Source organism: Mauremys reevesii, linkage group 23 (assembly GCF_016161935.1).
Source record: "Mauremys reevesii isolate NIE-2019 linkage group 23, ASM1616193v1, whole genome shotgun sequence".
NCBI lineage: Eukaryota > Metazoa > Chordata > Testudines > Geoemydidae > Mauremys > Mauremys reevesii.
In genome coordinates this window covers 21,040,828-21,065,110 of record NC_052645.1, presented here as the reverse complement: position 1 = coordinate 21,065,110, position 24,283 = coordinate 21,040,828, and the positions used below count along the sequence as shown (strand labels likewise).

General features: G+C 51.2%; 1 protein-coding gene across 6 annotated transcripts in view; it reads left to right on the top strand.

The window, feature by feature from the left end:
• The window catches only part of STK40 (serine/threonine kinase 40), a 39,779-nt gene extending 20,386 nt beyond the window's left edge, over positions 1-19,393 (top strand). For all 6 annotated transcript variants that reach the window (XM_039511473.1, XM_039511474.1, XM_039511471.1 and 3 more), the window contains 8 exons: positions 376-519; positions 2,208-2,435; positions 3,631-3,683; positions 9,639-9,754; positions 13,569-13,713; positions 14,105-14,224; positions 15,010-15,094; positions 16,413-19,393. In XM_039511473.1, the coding sequence (XP_039367407.1) occupies positions 376-519; positions 2,208-2,435; positions 3,631-3,683; positions 9,639-9,754; positions 13,569-13,713; positions 14,105-14,224; positions 15,010-15,094; positions 16,413-16,631 (1,110 nt within the window). In that variant the 3' untranslated portion in view covers positions 16,632-19,393. The remainder of the gene's footprint in view (positions 1-375; positions 520-2,207; positions 2,436-3,630; positions 3,684-9,638; positions 9,755-13,568; positions 13,714-14,104; positions 14,225-15,009; positions 15,095-16,412) is intronic.
• Positions 19,394-24,283: the final 4,890 nt, after the last annotated feature.

The following is a 24,283-nucleotide window of genomic DNA, read 5'->3' as shown; positions in this document are numbered from 1 at the left end:
CAAAGCCTCAGCTGCTGCTGCTCTGAACAGGGTTAAACAGCTGTGCTTAACACACCAGTGGCTTTCTGGAGCTCTCTGTGCACTACTGCCACTAAAGAAACTGAGCTGTTGTACTGGCAACAAAGGGGGAAAGACTCAGGGGTGCTTACAAAGGGCAAAGAGTGTTTCCTGTGAGCTCATCACATTCATGCTCTCTCATTCTGCACATATGTTAGTTCAGACACTGTGTGGCAAGTACATAAATCAAGCACTGGTGTAATTCCATTCAGCTGCTAAATGCACGTGTGAATGTTTAAACTGTACAGCTGTAGCTAAATATTTGGGGGGACTTCGGTTTTTCCTAAAGGAATAAGGCTTCTTTCTCCTTTCCCAAAGATCCTGACCTTGGAGGAAAGGGGTGACACAGGAATAGAAACCCAGGAGGAGCGACAGGGCAAGATGCTGCTGCACACAGAGTACTCTCTCCTTTCCCTTCTGCACAATCAGGATGGAGTGGTTCACCATCATGGGCTCTTTCAGGTACCGCCAGCCACCTCGTAGGCTCTCTGAGGACACTAGCAACTGCAGTGGGCCTGAACTACTACTCTGTGCAATGCGTGACCCGCACGGACCGTCTCATGCATAGAGAATTATCAGCCTGCAGGCCGTGATTAGGGCTAACTTTTTGTCATGGCTACTTTTAGTAAAAGTCACGGACAGGTCATGGGCAATAATGAAAAATTCACGGCAGCATCTGATCTGTCCTTGACTTTTACTAAAATTACCCATGACAAAATGGGTAGCCTGGGCAGCTGTGGGAGGTGAAGACTGGGAGCTCCAGGGTCAACTTCCGCTGGAGGCTTCAGGCTGCAGAGGGCTCCCCACTGCCTCCCACAGCAGCCAGGAGCTCTGGGGAACCTCCCTGCTGCCCGCCGCAGCTGCGAGCTGCCACATTCCCACCTGCCACCCACAGCAGCCAGAAGCTATGGGGGTCCCTCTGCTGTGGCCAGGAGCAGCGGGGATTCCCTCTGCTGCCTGGTTCCTCTGCTGCCAGCGAGGAGCAGCAGGGGTCCCCCTTGCTGGCTGGAAGCAGCGGGTCCCCTGTCAGCCATGGTGGCCGGGAGCAGCGGCGGGGAGCTGTGGGGAGGCCAGGGAGCCTGCAGCTCCCACATGGCACTGGCTGAAGTCACGGAAGTCTTTGGAAATCACAGATTCTGGGACCTCCATGACAAAATCGCAGCCTTAGCCATGATTAATCAGTGCCTCTTAAAGCAAGCAAATGTATTGCAGAGGCAATTCATGTTAAATACTGATGAAATAAGACTTGTGATGTGAGATATATTAGATTATAAAACAGGACATGGGTCTTGATATGTGCACTTGTGAGCCTTTCTGTGCTGCTTAACACTGAGAAGTAGCCTAAAGCAAGTACAAGAAACATCAATGTCAGTCTGAAGAGGCTCTTCTGATACAGCTATAGCAAAAACCACTGAGCTATCCCTCCCCCAATAGTACTTTGAATTTGGATCCCACTCCAGGAAAATGGAATTGCTTCATGCCCCTGGCTTCATATTTGTGCTAATTAGCAAAGCGCCTTTTTAGAATGTAATCTATGCTTTGCAGTTTCAGTAATTGGTCTGTTGTTGAATTGGGAGAAGCAGACAAGTTTCCAAGATGCTGTTTCAACATGTTAAAATAAATTTGTAAATGTGCTAATTAGCAATTAAATATCCGTAAGTGAACCAGTTGCAGGGCTGTTAACACCTCTGAAATAAGTCATTTATTGAGTCTGTGACAGGTTGGCTGATAAGAGATGTTAGCAGTGATGCAGGTGATTGTTCACTTGCTGCCTAAATGTTTGTCAACAGCCTGTTTCAACTGAGGCTCTGTCTATGCTGTAATAAAACCAGAGGGCCCAGCTACAGTCCCGTGTCTGGTTTCTGAGCATGCTGGCGTTTGATGTAGGTTTTGGTTGTGTCGAGTACCTATGCTAGTTGCACTACTCAGGCCAGGAAATGCGGACTAAGCCCTATAGTTGCTAATCTTAAATCAAACAAGTGTGTCCCGGGCAATCTCTTATCTATGCTTTGCTTATTACTTTATTGTAACTATCTAAAAGGCCATCTTATTCTCTAATGCTCTGTTCTTAAGTAATACATATGTGCCCTGCATTTGCAAACTAGACCATTTATTTAAACTCCATTCCTTGCTTCTGTCTGCCACTACAGGATCGAACTTGTGAAATCATAGAAGATCTGGAAACCAACAGAATGGTCAGGAAGATGAGGAAGCGCATTTGCCTTGTTTTAGACTGTCTCTGTGCTCACGATTTCAGTGACAAGACAGCAGATTTAATCAACCTGCAGCATTACGTCATTAAAGAGAAGAGACTCAGCGAACGGGAGACTGTTGTTATATTCTACGACGTGGTACGAGTGGTGGAAGCATTACACAAGGTACGGTCTCCACGTAGCCTGTGCACGTGTCTTGGGGGAGTTTCATCCCAAATTAACATCCTGGACTTCATAAAAGCAATTGAGGGATTACAAAGGATGGATGTCTCAGCTCTTTTCCAATAACACAATCCTTTTCAAACATTAAGCTCTACGCAAGCCTTGGTATTCTGAGCCATACCAGAGCATCACCTCTCTCCCCTGCTGTTTATTGATGGCACAACAGTTGCTGGCTGAGGAGAGAGGGCAGTTGGATTAGATGTAAATCAGGTGAACAGCAAAACTATTAACCTCAACAAAAAGAAACTTTCTGGGTTTGAGGCTAATCAAATCCAGGAACCACTCCAAAGCATTTCCCATGGAAGCAATATAAATCATAAGTAAGATAAAAATTGATTCTGAGATAAAAACCCTATGCTGCTAGTTTGAGATCAATGAACTGGAAATTACTGTGCTATAAAAATAGATTCCACTGAGGTTTCTGACTTGTTAGGCTGTAAAAAGTGACATCCGGCCTCCCTTAGCAGATGCACATTCAGAAGAATTTCTCAGCCGAAAGGGGCATTGTGGGGACGGGGCAGCCTGCGGCTCAGACCCAGCAGCTTCAGTCGGATGTGCCGTGCAGCAGACCTGAGTTAGCAGGATTCTTACACTGCGGTTTTGAACCCGGGCAACAAGAATGAAGCAGACAGAGTAGTGCAAGAGCACTGGATACACCCTCAGTGACAAATTAACACTTTGAATTTCATGAGGATGTCACCAAGCTCATTAGATGAAGGGCCCTCGACATCTGTCTGTTAGGGTTATATTATTTGGGTATAGCCAGCCACCTTTACAGCTGTTTACCCCCAGAACCAACTGAAAAATACCAGACTGGGCCTCAGCAATGTTTGCAGACACTTATGTTGCTATTTTGAATGTAGGCTGATCCAGCTATATCTCTACATTGTAGGCTTTACCTTCCCAGGGCTGCTTGTGTGCTGGAATAGCTCTTGGATTGTATATCACAATAACAAATTCAACAAGCTAAGAGTGTGAGCATTTGCCTCTAATATTCTTCTAGTCAGAGGATGATGCAGTCTCTAAAATAGGATTAGTGCTTTGTATCCTCTGAGTGCTGGGGCCAGAACTGAACTCATTCTAAGGATGCTTGTGTTCATATGATATCATCTGATCTAATATGGAATCTGTCTTACAGAAAAATATTGTGCACAGAGACTTGAAACTAGGAAACATGGTGCTAAACAAAAGGTAAGTCCTTCCGAGGGCTTCTTTTTGCATCTGTTTTATGGTGCTTCCTTAAAGTATTTCCTTTCTAGCAGACATCTCCTTCATGGGTTACAGAGGGGTGCAGATCTTTAAGTTCACACATGGCTGCTATTCCAGAGATGGTGAGGGGAAAGGAGCAGTTTAATCTTTTGTCTGTTGTCCCCTCCCCTGCCAAAATTCTGTTCTTAGCGGTCCTCCAAAAGTGAGCAGAGCCCAACCAATCTCAGTTCTCCCCCCGCAATGTACTTCCACTGCCCACACCAAGCTTGTTACCCTGTGGTCTAGACATCAGGCATGCAGACTCTTGGGTTCTGGTCTCAGCTCTGCTACTAAGCAGTGCCTCGGTTTGCCCACCTGTATAATGTGGATGACACCAATTGGCAATGTTGAGATTTAATGTTTGTCACATGCTTTGAGATTTGCAGATGAAAGTCCCTGTGTAAGAACTCAGCATTACTCCTGTGCCTGGATCCTGCTTGTGGCAGGTGCTCAGAGCCTGGGAATTGTGACGATGATAGGCAAACTGCAGTTTTTACCCTTCCTGGTCTGTTCAAGTACATTTCCTCTCAGGTCTTGGGCTGTTCCATCTCCAGATGGAATCACACTATTCTCCTACTCTCAGAATAGATTGAATTTCATACCCTAATTCTAGATGGATTTGAGCCTGAAATTTCCATTCTTAGCTGTTACATAAGAGGCTGCTAATACACGTGGCAAAGTTATTGCAGATTATTTTTCAGTTTCTAATGTTAATCCCTTTTGTACTGCACAATTTGAGCAAAGCTTAACTGACTGCTAAATTCAAATGGGTAATCAGCCTCTAGCACCAATTCTGAGGCTTCCGGAGCAAAGTCTATGAAAATCTCATTCTTACTGCCAAACAATTAAGGGTCATTTTCAAGCTTTACAGAAGGCAGGATAAAACCTTTGAATAACCTATGGCCAGTGATAAGACCAAGTCAGACTAGATGATCATAATGTCTTTTCTAGCCTTAAACTCTACAGATCTATGAAGGAAAAAGTATATAGCAAGGAGAACATAAGTGTGCAAGTGGTGGCGGTGGCCTGTGCTAGACAGGACGCCAGACTATCACATCAGTCTTCTGGCCTTAAACTCTGACTCTAAACAGCTTCCTTTCTGCAGGCTGGAGAGTGGGTAGGGACTGGATTGGGAAATGGATCTTATCTCGGTAGGACATTGAAGAGAGAAGGGAACAGATGCTGGCTTTACCTGTAGTTATTGTCTGTCTGTCTGGGGTTTTACTAGTAAAGACAAAATGCAAGTAAGCATTGAAAAGATATGATGGTTTGACAAGTCTAAAGTGCCTGGGTTTTTGTGGGGGTTGGGATGTTTGGATGCTAAACTGTACCTCTCCTGGGATTATTCATGTTGTATATAGCTCAGATCAAACTAGCTTTATAATATCCACTCATAATTATAGATTAGTGCGGGTCTAGGCTACAGCAGGCTATAAAAAGCACTGCATTAGTGCAAGATCCCCTTAAAGGGCAGTTATAATCGGTAGTCAGTTTTACATTTACTTTGCAGGTTTTCATTGTGTGACTTACAGAGGAAAAAAATTGCTGTTTACAGATCAGACGATGTTTTGGTAACCGCTGATACCAAATTCTGCCTCGGTCTGAAAATTCAACTTTATTGCCTCTTACCTCATCACTAGTAACAAAGATTCTGTAGCTGGGATTTATCTGACCCTCGGGTGCACAAGGCAGAATAGAACCCTATTGGTTCTTCAGGGCTAATGGGAGTAAAAGCGTGGTCAGTAAAGTGCAGTCAGATCCCAAGATGTGTAGAGAGCTAGACATGTTAGTAAGCTGTAAATTGGTCCCATAGTTACATGGTCACACTTCTCACTAGCACCACCCTCTATATTCGGGACAGGAGCCTTCTGAGTGGTCCTTTTAAAATCTGTGTTCAGCCAGTTCTGCACCGGCTAAGCTGACCCTTCTGTCTCTCCCCAAGTTGTGTCTGGTGTCAAATACCTGTTTGCGCTTTCTCATTTTTCCTTGCAGGATGGGTGCTCCTAGCCTGTTGCCTTGTGACAGGACCTGCTTTCATTCTGTTCTCTTGCCACTCCCTTTTCAGCTTCAATTGTATTTTGCTGCTGCTTCTTTCACAACTGGTTTGAAGTTGCTTAAACTCTGGGACCTGATTCTGCCCTCAGTTGCACCTGAGCTGCCCCATTGAAGACAGTAGGATTGGGTGGGTGCAGAGAAGGCGGAAAGGGGCCCTTGTTTTTGTGGAAATGAGCTAGGAGTTAATTACTTCGGATAACTTATTTCAGTTAGGCTTTCAATTTCTCTTCCACTGGCCAAACAGCAGAATTTTCTGTCTTGGAGCCATTGTGCCTGAAATATCCGAGCACCCAGGTACATTCCCCTTCTCTGGGGAAAGTGAACTCCCCTGTTCCAGGGAGGCTGACACAGCTTCTCTTCTTTTTTATGGGTGGGAGGTGCGACCCAAGTTCCTAGAAAAGAAACAGAGCATCAGCCAGAAGGCTCATAACTGAAGTGTGACTCATTCAAACCAAACGGCGCTGATGCAAATCTCTGTTTATTTCTCTCTCCCAGTCCTGTTGGAATGAGATTGACTGCCTTGAGGGAATAAAGCCATCATTTCTCTGCAGTTAAATTGTAAGAGCTGGTCACCAGTGACTTAGTAACCCAAGTAAAGCTTAAAGTCTGCCCAAAAAAAGTGGAGGATCTTTTGAGTTAATCTTGTTTTCTGACACTCATTCAAAGCTGGACTTTAATTGAGTAACCAGTGGCTCAGTTCTGAATGCTGCAATCCTATAGTATTATCTAACACAGCGTGCTGCTTTATCCCGATGTACAGTCGGCCTTGTTAATCTTTCTTTTTGTGCCAAAAATCTAGGCTTGTCTTAACAAGACAAACTTAGCTGGTAACTTCTCAAGCCTTTTAAACATAGTGAAAATAAAGTTTGCACTTTGAGAAGAGTTAAAGTCTTGCTCGTTAGGCCCAAAGAAGTTGTATATCTCATTCTGTGTAGCAAACCGTAGGATTTCCCTTTGTGCATCAGTGTAGGCTGTTCCTATCAAAACATAAATTGACTTGGAGAAACATTCATGTTCTTTCTACTCTTAGTCTCTCATCATTTTTAGCCATGCATGTCCTCCCAGAACATGAGCTCCATTACTTAAAATACCTCGCTGAATGTTGAGCTAATCAGTGTTTAAAATTCACGTTTAAAGTAAAATGGCCATCTAAGTTCCCATTTTACTAAGCTGGCATGAATTTCACAGTAATTTTTAGAGTTCAAGATTTTAGTGACAATGTTTTAAAATAACTTAATCCCAGTCACAACTTTCACCAGAATTGGTAAGATGCCAGGGGAACGTGTTTCCACTTGATTCAGATTACACGACTGTTTCTATTGTTACCTCGTGGCAGCACCGTCATGCAATAGTTCATCTGCATAGTCTATATCGTGGTCAGCATACAAGCTGTGGCGCATCTCAGATGCTCACTTGTATCCAGACTTGTCAGGGAAATGGGCACTTGTTGAGCATCACTTCTGCATGTGCTTCCATTAGCTTTGTGAAGTATTGTGGTAGAGTAATCTTGTGTTGCCTTGCTACTGTGTTGTCCCTATCTTGCCTCCAATGTCCACGTGTGGAATGTTCTTAGAGCTTCATATGTGTGTGGCCAGCCATGGCTCCTGCATCACGCCTTGGAGTTACTTTCCAGAAGTGTAGAGAATTAATGTCTTTTATCCAGCTTCAGATTTCTCAAGCTCTGATTTGGGGTGGAAATAGTGGTCACATTCTCAGTAGTTCATGTTGGGGCTATGGGGGCCTGGGCAGTCAGTGTGTTACTGCACTGCTGATTATTAGATGGAAGCTCTGTATCAAGCAGTTTCAGGAATGACACATGCTGCACTTGCACATTTCTTCTACTGTTTTACCTTGAGCTAGAGGCCAAGAGTGCACATTTCTTAACCATCTCTCTCTGCGGCTGATCTGATTCATTGGATGGTGATTTGGGGCTGTCTGGTTTTCTTGTTGGTTGATGTGATCAGAGAGAAGCTGTGGGGATCTAAATTTTTATGCTCAACTCCCCCTATACCAGCCTTCTGCTCCCACGCAGACTCTCTAGACACATGCTGACTGTGTGTACGATCCCACTTAGCCCCCAATTCCTATTTGAAGACAAACAGAAAAGTCTTTACCTACCCCGACTGAATGCTGTGGTTCCCCTGCAAGAGCTGGTGGCTTTCAGTGCAAGGAGCTGCTTTCTTTGTATTGTGTTTAACGATCACAGCTGCAGGATAAGCTTTCTGTTTAACTCCTTTGGTTGCTGGAAAGAGGCAAAATGAGACTTCCCTAGGGCTCCTTGCTCCAAACATCACATGCCAGCGGGAGGCACCAAACTGCGCAAATGCATCCCTTGCTAGCGAGAAGGGAAAGGCATCTGAAGTGACACCAAGATGCCTGGGTATAAAGAACTGTTTTAGCAAATATATGCTAGGTTTACTCTTGTCTAAAATACGAGTTTTGTGGCTAGAATGCCATTAACTGAAGAGAGAAACTCACTGGATCTTCTACAACGAGTCGTTGAAAAGGGACAGGGAGGTAAGCTTGCTGTGGAGAGGGCCAGTGATTTGGGCTGATCAGAAATGTTATTTCGATGCCAGACATGCCTGTTGTAAAAACCCACGTTTTCTTTGTTGGCTGCAGTGGTGGAGTTGGCTGACGGTCGCTTTATAAAATCCAAACCACAGACATCACGTTCCTAGGCTAATGAAAATACTGCAGCCGTTGTCACCCGGGAAACAGATCCCAGCATGAAAACCTGGCTAGCTCAGGCCACCTCCAAAATAGCCAGTGCAGCAGCTTGATTCTACATTTGCAAATCAGATCAGATTTCAGTGCCTAAAGAAAGCCAAGCAACTCTGAACATCTTCGTGTCTGTTAATCTAAGCACTGAGCCTTTTACATCGCTAGCAAAGCTTGGATCTGCCATCCTTCCACAGCGTCTCTCTTGACATTCCACTCTTAATCTCTTGACAATAGTCTAATGGAAGTCTCTTGAACATCAGTCTTGTTTCTTAAATAAAAATAATGGAGAAACTCCATTGCCAACCCACACTTGATTTTGTTTGATTCTAATATTTCATGGATAATTTTGACTGACTTAATCCACACCTGCCAGCAGTACATTAGAAATACCTTCCCAGGGCATCATAATGTCATCTTCTAGACAGTGGCTTTGGCCTCCATCCTTTGGGTTTTATGTTGAGATTCTTAGATTGTTCAAGTGACTGTTGAAAGTAACAGGGAGGTAATTAATTTCATAATGAACTTAACTCTGAAAGAATTTCTTAAATCAGATCAGGAAATCCTGTAGAAACAAGGGTATTTTGGTGTGAAAACTGTGTATATCTAAAGTTCTTATCCTCTTTACCTAGAAACAATTATCCGTAAAGGAAACCCCTAGTTATTGATTAACCATTGTCTGCACGCTGGGTACTTTCATGTAAAAAGTATCCATGAAAGCCTGGTTGTGTGCTGTGAAACACTGCTGCGGTGGAGTACTTGTTTGGAGATGGGTCTGTGTAAAGATTGGGGGGGAAGGAGGGTCAACTTCTCAAATGAAAAAGCTGCCATTTCTTACTGCTCCCAAGAGGTGGTAGAGATTTGAAAGCCTAGCACAGAGGTCCAGCTGGGCACTTTGCCCCTGGCAGATACAATGCCAAGGCCTATTTTAGCATATTTAGAATGCCTCTCCCTCAGAATGGGCTGGTTTATAACCACAGCTGCCAGTGTAAAGCTGGTGTTTTATTGGCTTCCTGCAAAGAAGTATAGTTGTTTCTGCCTTCGTGTTAATTCCCTTGGTTCACACTGTCTGGCTCCTGACCTGGCTCTTCTTGCTCACTAATGCCTTGTAATCCTCCCCAGGACTCACCGAATAACCATAACAAACTTCTGTCTTGGAAAGCACCTAGTGAGCGAAGACGACCTGCTGAAGGATCAGCGAGGGAGCCCCGCCTACATCAGCCCAGACGTTCTCAGTGGTAGGCGATTCCCTTCCTTCCTCAGCGGGAGTTCACAGCCCCTGCGCGTGTGGCCAGCTTTGTTTTATTTGTATGCTGCTCTCGTTACTGGACGAGAACTCTGTCTAGTCTTGTTCCCAGATGTAACATGCTTCTAAGATCCTCTTACCCCCCGATATTAGAGCTAGTCTATTCTCCAGCCAGGCGGGAAGGGGAAGGGAAGAGTGTTTGTAATTCTTGGATTAAGCTACACCGGAACAATGCTCTCTGACTCTGAAATCAGCATGTCCACAGGTGGAGTTGGTCAGGAATCCTCACGGATTCCATGTGTAGACAAGCTCTTGGGCTCCATCTTAATTCTGTCCCATGGGGGATCTGTGCAGCTTAGTTGGGTGATGGGTGCACATTTTAGACAAGAACCAGGACTCAGTCAGTGCTGACACCTCAGTGTAGCACTTGCCCCATGCTGTGCTGTCTGATGTTACACGGCTCCTTTTTGCTTAGTCTCTGGGTGCTGCCCTGGTGGAAATTAAAGATCCCATGGGCACTTTGTGCTGAGTAACAGACACTGCCAATGTCCCAGCCTCTGACTCTGCAATAGCGAAGTAGTAGATGGTGGTTGCGTTTGACTAGGCAGTGACTGCACTAGTCACTGTGGCTTTATGCGTTGAGGGTATCTGGCGCATAGCAGGGTGTCAAGTTGGAATCCCAAGTCTGTGCTACTACAGCTGAGCTGTTTGTTTCTGGAGAGAACGGGGCTCAGTGAGCCATGATGTTCAGTGTTGCTTCTGAAAGGCTTTGGAGTCAGCCCTGGCTGGTTCAAGGCCTGGCCCACACTGGTGTTTGACAACTACCGTGAGAGCGCTTGACTTCTCTGTGTTTTGGCTTCTGCCTTTTTCTGCTAGGAGACCTCCCTTGGTCTGTGGACTCTGTTGGACCCCTCTGAAAGTATCAATAAAAATGGCTTTTTATGTTCCAGGAGGCAGCAAAACCTGCAGAGACAGGCTCCTCTCTCTCACCATGGTCTGTGTTCTGCCTATCAGCAGGCACCTTAGTCCTGCCCGCAAGGCTCGGTTCTCTTCTCCCTGGCCCCATCCTGCCTGGGTGGGGGCAGAGACAGATCAGCGACAGCTGTGAGGTAGTTCACACTGGAGTGTCTGCTTCTCATGGGTGCCTCACTGCACGTGTCCAGGCCTTGACCCTGAGATACAGCCGGCTTCTGAAAACCTCAAGGCCATTTGATCTGCTTCCTTCTAGGGTCTCTTTTAAGGCCCTGTCATTATCTTATGCAACATCTGACCTTTGTAGCATTGTAGCAGGCCAGCATGTGAGAAGTGAGCCCTTCGTTGTTTGGTCAGCTGTAATCCAGGGGCATCATTTGCCATTGAGCTTGGCACTAGAATGTAGTGACTAGCTGCAGCGATGCTTGGCTGCTTCTTTACTCGGGGGGGGGGGGGGGGATTAAAGGGAGAAGAGGATAGGAAGGTGGGCAGGATTTTTAATTTTGTTCATCTTATCCTCTCCCTTCAATTCCTGGTACGGAGGAACTGAGCGAGCCTCCGGAAGGCAAAGCCCCATAGGTCCATGTTACCCTGTATCTGTCCTAAGCCAGCAAACGCCCAGGGCCTCTGTGCAGAGAGAATCTCAGGCCAGAACCTGCTGAGAGCTCTGCAGGCCTGTAAGCATGCCAGAGCCGCAGGTCTCTCCTGCTTCTCGAGGTATTGTGAGCTCCTGTGGCCAAGTGGGTGGAGTGAGTTAAGTACATTTCAGGGCAGGTACACTGGGGCAGCTGCTCAGGTTGGAACTCCCTGCTGCTGTCTCCAGCCCTCCTGCTTTGCTGGGGCTTCTCCTCACTCGTCAGTGGGGTTCTGCAGTAATCTGGCCTGGGACTGGGCCCTGCCTGACCTTGTCACTCATGGCTGCATGGTGCTACTGGGAGCATTTCTTTGCTCTTCTAAAATCTCCCTTGTTGCCAGATTTGGGGATGACACATCTGTGGGCCCAGCCCTGCAAGATTCTGGGCACTCTCCAGTCACATTGACTTCCCTGGAGGAGAGGATGCCAGGGCCTTGCAGGGTAGGGCCTTGTGTATTGGGACAGCCCATAGCTGCAGCACCGATGGGAGACCTTCCCAGGCAAAAGCACTCTGTGGTTCTGGGATGCATCCCTCTGGCATGAGCACCTTCCGAGCCAGTCCCGTGAAAGGGAAGAGTCTGTGTGGAACCCTTCCAGGCTCTACACACCCGGGAGACTCAGGCTGGAGCCTGCAGTAAGAATGCAGCTCGGGAACCACTCAGCTTGTGGCCACAGTATCGTCTGAACCTGGCAGCAGACAAGACCCAAGGCCATCAGATTTTTCCTTCCAAACTAGATGTTCATTTAGTTTCTAAGAGACTGTTCTTGGTGTGGTGGAGCCTCCTTCTGTCTGCATGTCTAATATTCCAGGCCGAAGGGGAGCTAAAGAAGCAGGGATGATTACTCCTCGTTTTAGGGCTCTCGAAGGAGCTGTTTCCTGCTAAGAGATGGGCTGAATTTCATGGCTGACAAAGTGTCATTGCAGAAGTCAGCAAGCGAGGAGGAGGGTGAGGTGCCTCTTGAGCTGCACAAAGCAAAGAATAATTAATACCGATACCAAATGCTGCAGCGGTGACTCACTGGTGACTCAGAGGAAGTCGTTCCCTTAATCCTGTGCTGTGGTACAGCAACAGGAGCTTAATGTTCAACCCTCCTGCAAGCTCTTATGTGCATGACTGATGAGGTGACTGACTGCAGGGATTCTAAAGCAGCAATTCCCTCTAGTGGATTCCAGAGTGCCATGGGGGCTGCCGTGGAGGGTTCCCAGGTTGCTGAGGCATGGGGGAGAGGTTCTCTGAGCTGTACCTCTTAATGTCAGACTTCAGCAACCATCTATTTCAGATCTCACCTAAGGGCTGAGTCATGTCAGCTCAGCTGGGTGCATCTGAGACATGTGTGACCAGGTTGGGAGTCTGCACCTCCACATGAACGGGGATGTGTCCTATACAGCCAGGCGATAGGGACTGTATGGTAGTAGCTTTCAGATTGGGGCTGACCTGGGGTGGATGTTTTTTCCAGGTTCTTTTCCAGTCCCCCCCATGCTTCTCATTGCAGGGATCTTTAGTCTTCTGTCGTTTCACTCTTGCCAACAATGAAATTCCTCTGAACCTAATGAACCTGAGTTGGAGCAATACAAATCCAGGAGTACTTTGCCCAATACTTAGAGCACCTGGTGTGGTGGACAGTGATCATCAGTGCATGGCAGTGGGGTTGGGGAACAAAAGAGATGCCCCCAGGGCATCCCCAGTGTGGATGTAGAGGAGACAGGACTTTATCTTGAACCCATCTGGGGTTCCTCTACTCATTCTCTTTGCTTCTGGACAAGGGAAGGGCTGCGTGAGCACTACCAGAATATGAACCTGCAGCTTCAGAGAGCAGGACAGGCCACATGCCAAGCCCCTGTGAAGTGCTGCATGGTGTCAGGCCATGAGAACTTGCAAATTTAATGAATCTCAAGGTCTTGTGGTAAATAACTTTTCCCCTCAGACAGGGGACCGCTTCAGCTAGAGAACAGATTGGCTTCTTACCCATCAGTGTGCGTCTCGCGGAGAGGAGTTCCCATGCACACTGCATGCACTGTTGTAATGGAGACTCCTTTGAAAGGTGGCTGGCTAGCTCAGGATCCAAAGGGTTATAATCGTGCTGATCTAATGCCGAAAGAAGAACTTGCTTGGGAGACAGTTCCTGTGCTGCGCCATACTGAATGAGAGACCGAGGTCGCAGCATCGCGTGACCTGCTTTTGTCCCTTCCTCTCTCCAGGTCGGCCGTATCGTGGGAAACCCAGTGATATGTGGGCGCTGGGCGTGGTGCTGTTCACCATGCTGTACGGCCAGTTTCCCTTCTATGACAGCATACCTCAGGAGCTCTTCCGCAAAATCAAGGCTGCCGAGTACACCATCCCTGAGTGAGTGACCCAGCCTCCGGCGCGCCCAGCCCTTAGTGCATGCGTAGCAGTGGCCGTGGGAGGCGCTGGGTGCAAGTGTCCCAGCATACAGTGGCCTACAAGGATGCGGGAGCTGTGCTCTGGCACCTCGTTCTAAGCGTGAGCAAGGCCCAGCAGTGCTGCCCCCAGCTTGAACAAGGAAACATGGAAATAAAACTGAAGGAACTCAAACCCAGTGGTTAATTTTGAGCTCTAGTGAATCAGAGCACAGCCCTTGCGCTGCATGTGCTGCCCTGCTCTCCCGTCCCCTGCCCCACACCAGGCCCCGGCTATTCCTCCCACGTTCAGCAATCTCTGGGCTGTGTCACCATCACGGCCTTTGTCTTGCTCTGACGGCACGTTTCTCTGGCAGAGATGGGCGGGTTTCTGAAAACACTGTGTGTTTGATCCGAAAACTGCTGGTGTTGGATCCGCAGCAGCGTCTCACGGCCTCCGAAGTACTGGAATCCCTCAGCTCCATCATAGCATCGTGGTGAGTGCGTCCAGCTTCAGGAGGATGGTGGGGGTTGTGCTTCCTGGGGGTCAGGTGTCCCTCGCTTGTGCTTCCTGGGGGGGGTCAGGTGTACCTCGCTTGTGCTTCCTGGGGGGGGTCAGGTGTACCTCGCTTGTGCATCAGGAATATGTTGCTCTTGAGACTTTGGCAGCCCACGGGTTGTGTCCAACTAGGTAACACCAGGCTTGAGCCCTGGAAAAGGGCACCGGGTAGATGTTTCTGTTCTAAATTAGAGCATTTAATTGTGGGGGGGGGGCAGGGATGCCATTGAAGGATAAATCTGACTCCAGAACTGTGCACGTACTGAGCAAGAGGAAGCTCCTCTCTCAGCCGCTCGCCAAGGGCCCAGTCCCCTCCCCCCACAGTGCGTTTGAATGATCCCCGTGTGACTCCCCAGCTGTGCAGTGCAGTCTGTGCTGCAGAATGCCCCCAAGCCTGGAGCTGGAGTGGGCACCCGGTGAGTCAGCAGCAGACCCAGCAATTTTTGGAACATGGGCTATTTTCATTTCTGCCTAAACAAAGTGGTAAGAGTGCCACATCCTGCTTAGAGCACAGGCAAAAACCAAGAGTGTGAAGTAGCGTCTTCCGTGGCTGTGGTGTGCGAGGCACCTAGAGAGACTCATGCACTAGAGACGCCTGCTTAGCTGGAGCTGCAGTGAGCGCACAGGTGCTGCGTGGCAGGTGGGACGGACCCTGTCTGTGTTTAGTGACTCTGGTGTGTCTGTGCCATAAGTCGCTAATCCGCTGTGTTCTCCACACCTCAGGCAATCCATGTCCTCACTGAGTGGCCCTTTGCAAGTGGTGCCTGATATTGATGACCAGGTGGCTAACCCAGAAACCCCCCCAGAGGTAAGAATGCAGGGTGGCGGTGAGCTTTTCACACGGGGTGAGATATAGGGAGGCTTTGGTTGTGATGAGCAGATAACCAGCTGTCCTGCCGAGTGGGCACATGAGAATTTGTCCCTGCTCTGACAGCCAGCTCCTTTCCCCCAGGCCTCAGCACACTTCCCCTTCAGTTGCCTTCTCCTCAACTCCCACTTTCTCTGATCTCTTCACTTCCCTTGTGTCTTCTTGTCAGGAGGACCCTTGCCCTCCACAGCACGTCCCTAGACAGGGAGGGGAGTGCTGCTGGAATCACAGTGCAGGAGGTGGCGTGAGCTCTCAGGTCTCCATTGGTAACAGTGACTCTAGGTCGGGGTAGTCGGTCGGTTGAGTGTGGACCAAATCCGGACGGCCAGATGCTTTTGAACGGACCCTGAATTTTTTTTATTTACTTATTCTCATTATTTTCTCTGGGGTTTGGACCTTGACTATACCTTGACCAAGAAATTTGGACCCTGGCAACAGACAGGCTTCCCCTGCTCTACAGAATAGCTGTCGATGCCTTCCAGCAGGGCGATGGCAGTGGAGCTATGCAGAGGAAGCAGCTGGCAGCCCCAGCTAGCTCAGTTCACACATACTATGTTGATCTCTTAGCTTTTCTGTTAACAATTGGGCTTGAATTTGCCATGTGCAAATGAGCTCCCCAGAGTTGCCGCTTCGCTGCGGGGAGAACCAGGAAGTGGTAGCGGCACCACCGCTGCACCTCTCGTGTGTTCTGCAGTGAATAAACATCCTGTTCTCTTGGCCAGTGCATTTGTGTGGGAAGTGACCTTGCTGTGCCAGCACACCTCTTAGCGCCTGCGTACTGCTCCACACCAAGCAGCCTTGGGGGCTGCATTCCTAGCCGTGGGGAAACTGGCTGCCACTTGGCCCACTCACCTCATGGTCGATTAAGTGTAGTTGGCAGCTCTAGGGTGAGATGCCACCCTTTGCCCATTCTGAGTGGGCAGGGGCATCTGTGTTGTCCAAGGGACAGCTCATGATTGCCCCATTCCTACTTTTTCCCTGGTGGTGAGTGCATGGGAACCCTACACATGTCTGTGTTAGTAGACAGGATGCCCAGAGGCCTGCGTGCTTTGGTTAGGTGAACTTTCGCTGCTTTATCGGTAGCTTAGGACTAACTAAGATGGGTATTGGCAAAGGCACATAAATGCGCTGTGAGTGCCAAGGCTAATGAGTTCTTGGCTGTTAGGCCTCGGGGCTCACACCAACTGTCTGTGCACAAGCGTGCTTTGCCATGGGACTGGCACTCCCACAGCTCTGACTCGCTTTGTGTTGTCTGCAGGCGAAGGTGACCGAAGAGTGCTCACAGTACGAGTTTGAGAACTACATGAGGCAGCAGCTGCTCCTGGCTGAGGAGAAGAACACGCTGCACGAGGCTAAGAGCTTCCTGCAGAAGCGGCAGTTTGGGAACATCCCGCCCGTGCGGCGCCTGGGGCATGATGCCCAGCCCATGAACCCTTTGGATGCTGCCATCCTGGCCCAGCGATACCTTCGGAAATAGCTTCCCACACATCCAACAGCACAAGCATCATCCTGCAGTCTGCCTTTCACGTCGCTACTACAGCTCGACAGCAATACCCGTGCCCTGTGATAGAGATTAATGTAGCAGCTCCTTCAAGCTCTGTTAAGGGACACGCCTCATGCTCGCTCTGTTGGAGGGAGAAGACTTTTGAAAAAGGTAGTTTTGGAAGCAGCGAACTCTTGGCATCTTTTGGAATCTCCGATTTTTAAATCCAAGCCTGGATGACTAATCTGCTTTTAATCATGACTTTTTAATCTACCTCTGTCTTTTTACCTGTGCTGTTCTCTGGCTTGAGCAAAGCCTCTGGGAAGGGAGAAGGTTACTAAGGATGAAATCGGTTCGCTGGCACAAGTGCCATGGCTGAGTGTGCAGTATGGAGAGTTGGCTGGTAGCATTTGCTCCATATGGTTTGAATAAGCTTAATTTTATCTGGGTTTCATGAAAGTAACAATTTCCTGAACCCTCCCACCCCTTATCTGCATGAAACCTTCATTCTATTTTTAACACAACACCTGGGTTGGATATAGTTTGTCTAATCCTGGCTGGTGTCTGGCGTCTCAGTAACAGCACTTTGGGCTTTTAATAAGCTTGATATGAATATTAACATCCTGGTTACCTTAGACAGCTAAGAAACGAAGCCTGTTTCCTGAGCAGTGGAACCAGGGTGAGATGCCAATGACCCTTTCAGGCCAGCATTACAAATGTCTATAAAGTCTTTCCAGGCTTATTCAGAGGTTTTGCAGAACCCCATTTAGCCTATCTTGGCCCTGACTCCCCTCTCACCTTTCACAGATTCTTTTAGCTTCTCGAGAATATATGATTTGTTCTGTTTTTCAGTAGCTTATCTAAGGTGCAGTAAATTTGCATTAATTCTGTTAGCATTTTCACCGTTCGTTGTGGCACACAGATAATATATGAGTTATAATGTGAAAAAGTTCCCCGGAATAATCTGTGTAGAATTAGAGGGAGGGGTTGGCTAAAGCCTCTACTGTATGTGCTCTCTAGTTTATCTTGCCATCCCAGTCCTGACGTGCAAATCTGGTGCTGTTCCTCTGGGCTGGCCATTGGGAGTTAGCGTGGACACGGACACCCCAGCTTCCACCACCAAATGCCATTAAATAAGCATTGGGCTGTGTTGAGAACAGGATAGATCATTTCTGAGCCTCATTTTGTGAACTGGATGCCGGTCTTGCCAGAGAACTGTTCTCACCAGAGAGCTCCCATGGCCTACGCTGCCCGATCCAGGCGTCTGATTAACCCAGAAGCCAGTTTTGCTTTTCAAATGCGGTCTTTCCCCTAGACCTGACCACACACTGTTCTCGGCCGTAACTTGGAGCCCCGCAGCACTCACACGAATAAGCTTTAATATAATGGTCTCTCTCTTAGTTGTGGTAACCAAAGAAACCACCGGATTTCAGTGGAGCTATATAAGAAAGCAGTAGTGTGGATAGCTGGGAGCTGGCTGGGCAGGTGCGAGGAAGTGCTGGAATAACAGATGTGAGAAGCTGGCAATCCCTGGACCCTGGCATGGAGATGGGAATTGTGCTGGCCACAGGTTGGGCTCAGGGTTGCCAAATCAAAAATACTTCTGACTAGATTAGATACAGGGGTTTGTGCTGAGACGTAGCAATATCAGCCAAGTACCTGGAACAGGTGCTCGCTGGCTGAGCCCCCGTGTCACTGGGTATCCAGTAGAGCTGCTGAGGGGCCGCAGCCTGTGCAGTCACCAGCACCTGCTGTTTCGTTCCCCTGTTACGTTAGTGAGCACAAGCGTGGACTGAGCAGTGGGATTTATTTGTAGCTTGTTGCCGTCTCTTGCCTGAAGGCTGGAGATATCTTAGCCTGTTCCCAGTTGTATTTAAATCTGCAGCCCTCTCAGTAGATTTTGCCTGTTGATGCACTCGGGGGCTGAACTGAAATTCGGTGGCAGGAATATTAATCGTAAGCTTTGGGCATTATTGTTCTGCCTCCGAACTCCCTGAAGCAGATTCACCGTGTGCAGGAAGTTAGACTTATGAACACTAACAGGGACTAAAACAGCCTCGCCAAGCTCGCCGGGATGAGCCAGTAGCTTGAAGTCGTATTAGTCTCTTATTTATTTTGTTCAAAGATGCTACATACGGGTGTGGCACCACTACCCCTCAGTGCCGTCCGTGTGAGAGCTGGCATGCGGAGCCCCTTGCCATTGGCTGCTCGAAAATACCAGCCAGCCACCACGGAACAGCTCGGCCAGGCAGGCCTCCCTGCGCCAGGCAGGAAGGGCTTTGAGACCTCGGGGGCAATAGCCTGATGGCCCATTCTTGCCAGTTCCTCTTCCCCGCCACAGTTCTCACAGCAGGCCGGAGGCAGGAGCGCTGTGTGGATTGTCGCACCTCCAGCCCCCTGCTCCGCCCCCAGCCATCCCCTCGGTCTAGCTCGCTACTCGTTCATGTTGTGTTTTCCCCAAGTTGAAGCAATATTCTGGGGACTCTGCAAAGTTGTCTAATACTGAATATTCCTGCAAATGGCTCATCACCAGTGAATGATCACAGGTTTATATTAAATAAACTGGAAAAAGATGGCAGGGGAGGGTTTGAGAGCTGCTGGGTTTGGTTTCAGTAGATTAGACATATGACATGCTGTAGACAAGGATCCTATTGTAAAAAAAAATGGAAAAAAAAATTTGTATAAAGACATATTTTTGTACTACATCAAAACTCTTCCTGCATGTCAGCAATAAAATTTCATAATGTAGAACTGGCGTCACGTGGCCCAGCGTTGTGTGTGTGTGTGTGTCTGGGGGGGGAGGGAGGTGACCGCTTGACCCTACGCTGAGTAGCCTGAGTGGGGAAGAACGGTGACTCTGCTCAGCCTCCCAAGGAGCGGGGGGGGGGGTGAGCAGGACTAGCCCACCTGAGAATCCCTAACCCCTCTCTCCTCTTCCCGCTGGGGCTAGCGGGGTCTCTTGTTCCTGCTTTGGGCTTCTGCCTGAGCGAGCGTCAGGCTTGCAGTGCCTGGGTGATGCACTAGAGGGCACTCAAAGCCCTGGCGTTACTCACATCTGGACTGAGTTCACCCGGCTGGGGGGAGAGTCTGGGCCAGGTGCAGGCAGCCAGGCCTGGAGTGTCCTTGGGCAGACACAGCCCCTGCCAACACTGGCCAGTCAGCATTCGTGTCTGAAGTCTCGCTCCTGCCGTGCTGCTCTGCTGGGGAGCCCACGCCCTTGCTGCGAGCTGGGAAAGCAGCAAGAAGCGTTAACCCCCGAAGCGGGCAAAGGGGATGGGGTGAAGAGACACGTGTGGACAGAGGAGGGAAGCTTTACAGGCCTATGCAGGGGAGTTGGGGACAGATGCTTTCCTTCCCGGGCACTGCCCCTTCACTGGAGGTTCAGCAGGAGGGATCTGCCCGCCCTCCTGGGCAGCAGCATGTGGGGCCTGCTAACGCCCTGGTGCTGGGGAGATCTCAGGACAGGTGGCGCTTCTGGCCGAGGCCCCACTCCCAAGGGGACAATTCAGCCCAGGGTGGCTGCCGTGTGAGGAGCCCATGGGGCCAGCTGGCAAGGGCCATGTGAGTATGACCCAGCCTGGAGGGCTGCCCTGCCTCTTTCCTGTTGCTGCAGAGGGTGATTCGTGGGTCCCGGGTGCTGTGGTGGGTTGGGCATTTCCTAATGCACAGCTCTTGCTAGCCTGACTGGCTCCCTGCTTTGGGGGCTGCTCTGCCAGGGGTCATGGTGCTGCAGCGCTGCTTGTTGCAGGCGTTCCCTGTTCGGAGCTACATCCCTGCACTGGGGGTAGCATTACCTGGGGTGGAGGCCATGGGGCTCGCCCTGAGCATTGGCCTCTGGGGACAGTGGGCGTTACATGCTGGCTGAAACCACCCTCTGCAGCAAGGGAAGGGATGTGTCATCACTGACTGCTGGGTCAAACCCTGCACCCCCACCCCCACCCCCTCTGGTCTGGGCTTCCCCTCCCCTTGTTAGAGAAAACCACCAGGGCACCGGGCCCATACGGCCATGTGCTTTTCCCTGCAATAGCAGAGGGGGGCTGGGAAAGGAGCCCCCCAGCCTGAGAGCAAGCGGGGTTTGGGAACGCCTAGGCCCCAGGGCTGGCGGCTGGCTGTGCCCCAGGGAGTTTGAGGCTGCTCTTCCAGCCAGTTCAAGGGCTTTTCAGGCTGCCTGTTACCTGCCCTGGAAATGTGTGGCTGGCTGGTTCAGTACAAGTGCGAGAGCAGCTAGAAGGCGGCTGTGGGCTGAGTTCAGGGCTGGGCCAGGCTGTTCGTGTGCATTTAATAAACACCAAAAATCCTCGGCATGGAGACCTCCAAGCTGAACATCGCAGTAGGCCCTGACTCTGGAACAAACAGAGCAACGTGACCCCGAGTCTGTCCCCGCTCCTCCCCAGTGCTCCCCTCAGAGCCCACCCTAGCACCCTTCACCCCAAATCCTAGCCCCTTCATCCACCTCAAACTGGGTCTGGGCCTTGGAGGGGAGCATGGTGCTGGTTTCAGGGGGTCCGCCCCACCCAGCTGCCCTGAGGGGAGCTGTCCCAGCTGGCAACTCCCAGTGCCTAGTGCATGATGGGATGGAAGAAAGGGCCCGGGGATGCCACAGGGGCTAAGGGCCCCATGTTCCCCTGGCAGCAAGCTCCCCTGGCCCTCTGCCCCTCCACACACACCTGCAGTTATGGGGGTCATGCCGTGTGCTGCTGGCATGGGGGGGTGCACACAGCCCTGCCCCTCACAGCGGTGGTGGCATACAAAGACCCCATTGCTGGATGGCTAGCAGAGCCAGACCCCCCCGCAAAGCTGGAGGCCGGGCCAGGCCCCCTTGGTGCCTAGATTTCAAGCCGCTCCCAGGAGTCGCCTCCTACTTATTCTCTGTGTTATGGTCCCGTATAGAGGCCTGTCACGGAGTTCCCGGGCGATGCTCTGCAACTGCTCCCCCCCCCCTCCAAAGCCAGTCAGGACTTTGGGGAGCCTCCTCTCCCTTGAAGCATTCAGCATATGCCCCTCCATGTGCTTCCCACAGCGAGCCCGCCCTGGCGGGGCCCTGGGGAAGCCAGAGGGTCCTGCACCCCCACTTCACAGTCAGACGTGACTCTCAGCCAGCCACTAACACAGAGGTTTATTTAGACGACAGGAACACAGTCCAAAACAGGTCTTGCCGGTACAGACAGCAGGACCCCCTGTAGCTAGGTCCATCTGGGGGCCCCAGGGAGGCCACAGCTCCTTTGGGAAGCCCAAGCCCCATCGGGGTGCCCCTCTCCATTTCCCAGCCAGCTCCAACTGAAACTCCCCCAGCCTTTGAGTCCCTTGTTCAGCGTCCTGGGCAGAGGTGTCACCTGGCCTCCAACCCCCTTCCTGGGTTCTCAGGTTACGTGCTTGGGTATCCTCCCTTCCCCAAGGCAGGCCCGGGCTGTCCCAACTCCCCTGCAACCTTCCCCGGTCAATACTCCCCACTCAGCATTCACATAACGCAGCCAGCTGGGCACTGCACAGACCAGGCAAAGGGGGCAGAATCAGCCTCACCCCTCCAAGGTCTTAGCTCCAGCAGGGAGATGGGGTGGGGGTGCTGTGCCAGACCCATGCCCCCATGTGCTCTGGTGCCACTCCCCTCTCTGAGGGCCCCGGGGATACACAGGACTCCCTGGGTGGCCAGATGCAGGCTTGTCTGCATTGGTGTCCTGCTCCCCTGAGGTCTGGCCGTGCTGTTCCTTGCTGGGCTCCTCTGCATGCCAGTGAGTGGAGGGGCTGGCGCCTCTCAGAGATGCTGGCAGAGCCGTCGGTGCTGAGTAACTCCCCCGAACGCGAGGGATTCCTGTGATGAGCCGATTCTCTGCACAGAACCGAGGGGGCAGGAGCCCAGAGGTTCCCCAGCAGATCCAGGTGGGCAGCAGGAGGGACAGAGACTGTTTTAAAAGATGGCTGGTTCTCTGAGCAAGGGGCCAACCCATGGCCACATGGCAGGAGGCCGGGCTGAAGGAGGGAGCCGCAGGAAGGGCTGCCCTGCGTATGGACGCTGACCAGCCCTGGGACTCGCAGGAGGGGTGAGCTCAGCTTCGGGAGGGGGAGTTCAGCCCTCATTTGCCCAAGCTCTGCACCTCACTGTGCCATCCAAGGGTAAAGTGTCTGGCTAGGAGATCCCTTCGCTGCACCTGTTCTCCTTGCTCCCCTGAAAGGGTTAACTGAACATGCCGCGTGACCCTGGGCAGGTGGCCTGGGGGGGGAGGGGGGACATGTCTAAGTGGCTGGGGTCTGGATGGTCAAACTTCCCACGTTCCCCCCGCACTCGCCTGCCCCGCCCTCCCGCACATCCTGGAAGGCGACGGATGCTGCAGCCTTCCTTGTCCAGGGTTAGAGGCTGGAGCCGAGCCGAGGCCCCGGAGCCGAGCTGTGGCCAGTCTGCAGAGAAGGGCGGAGGCCAGCGCCCCCCCTGCCTTGGCTCAGGCCCAGTGACGGTGGACTAGTGCAGCCGCTGTCCCAGCCAGCAGTGCCAGGCCAGTTCCTGCCTCGCTCGCCCTCTCCCAGCCCCGCAGACACGTGCCCTGGGGAGAGGCGGGTGCCGGCCGTGCTCCACCACAGGAACGGTGCCAGGCTGGTGGCTGGTGGCCCTGGCACTCTTGCTGATAGAAGCCAGGGCAAAGCTCTCGGGAGGAGCGGGGAAGGTGGGCCGAGCTGTGGAGCAGCCGGCTCTGCTTTCGCCTCCTGGGGCAGGGCTGGGCCTGGGCTGCGAGCTCCTGAGCCAGGGAGGATGGGGCTGCAAGCAGCCACTCGCTGTGGGGGAGAGGGGGCCGGCAGGGCTGCTTCCCTCAGACAGAGTCCCATGGGCTGGGCCCTGTGGGGGACAGGGGTTGAGGCCCACACAGCCCCCCCGTCCCAGCACTGGGCACGGCCAGAGCCCTGCCGGTCCATGCAGAGTGGCATGTGGAGGGTCCAGCTCCCTCTCCCAGGGCCGGCTGCTCCGAGTCCGGGGCTCACAGGCTGGTGGGTTGACTCCTCTCCGCTCACAGGGTGTGATGGGGTGAGTCCAAGCAGAGCAGTAAGGGGGGATGGTAAGTGTCCCCCCCCCCGATCAGCACACATTGCTCGGGGCTGAGTGCGAGGTTCGCTCCCTGCTCCAAATGCTCCCTGACGCCAGGGTCTCTGCCAGCGTGGTGAGGGGATGGGGGATTGCAACACCAGGGATCTGGGTTCGAGTCTCAGCAGCCCGTGTGACTCAGGCCCAGTCACATATGACCAGGGTTCCTAGCTCCCAGCACGATCCTGAGGTGCTGGGCCCTGGGGCATCTGTCCTGGGCTGTGGATAACCTGGGGTGCCCCCTGCAGCAGTCAGCAGGAAAGATGGGGGGTTAAGTATCAGAGCTGGTGGGGACACTGGTTGGGCTCTGGGGGGTGGAGGGGATGGCAGGGCGTTGGAGCCAGGGGCTGTGACAGGCCTGTCTCCTGTACAGGGCGATGCACAAAGTGCTGCCTTTGCAAAGTGTTTTCCTCAGGGCCCTGCCCCCAGCTCCCACCGCCCCCAGGGAGCCAGGTTTAACTCGCTACCCCGCTCCCCGTCCCAGCTTGCAGGAGGGGGCTGCCATGGGCTGCTCTGGGGAGCACTGACCGCCAGGCTCCTCCAAACTATTTCCTGTTGCTGCAGCGTTAATGCTAAA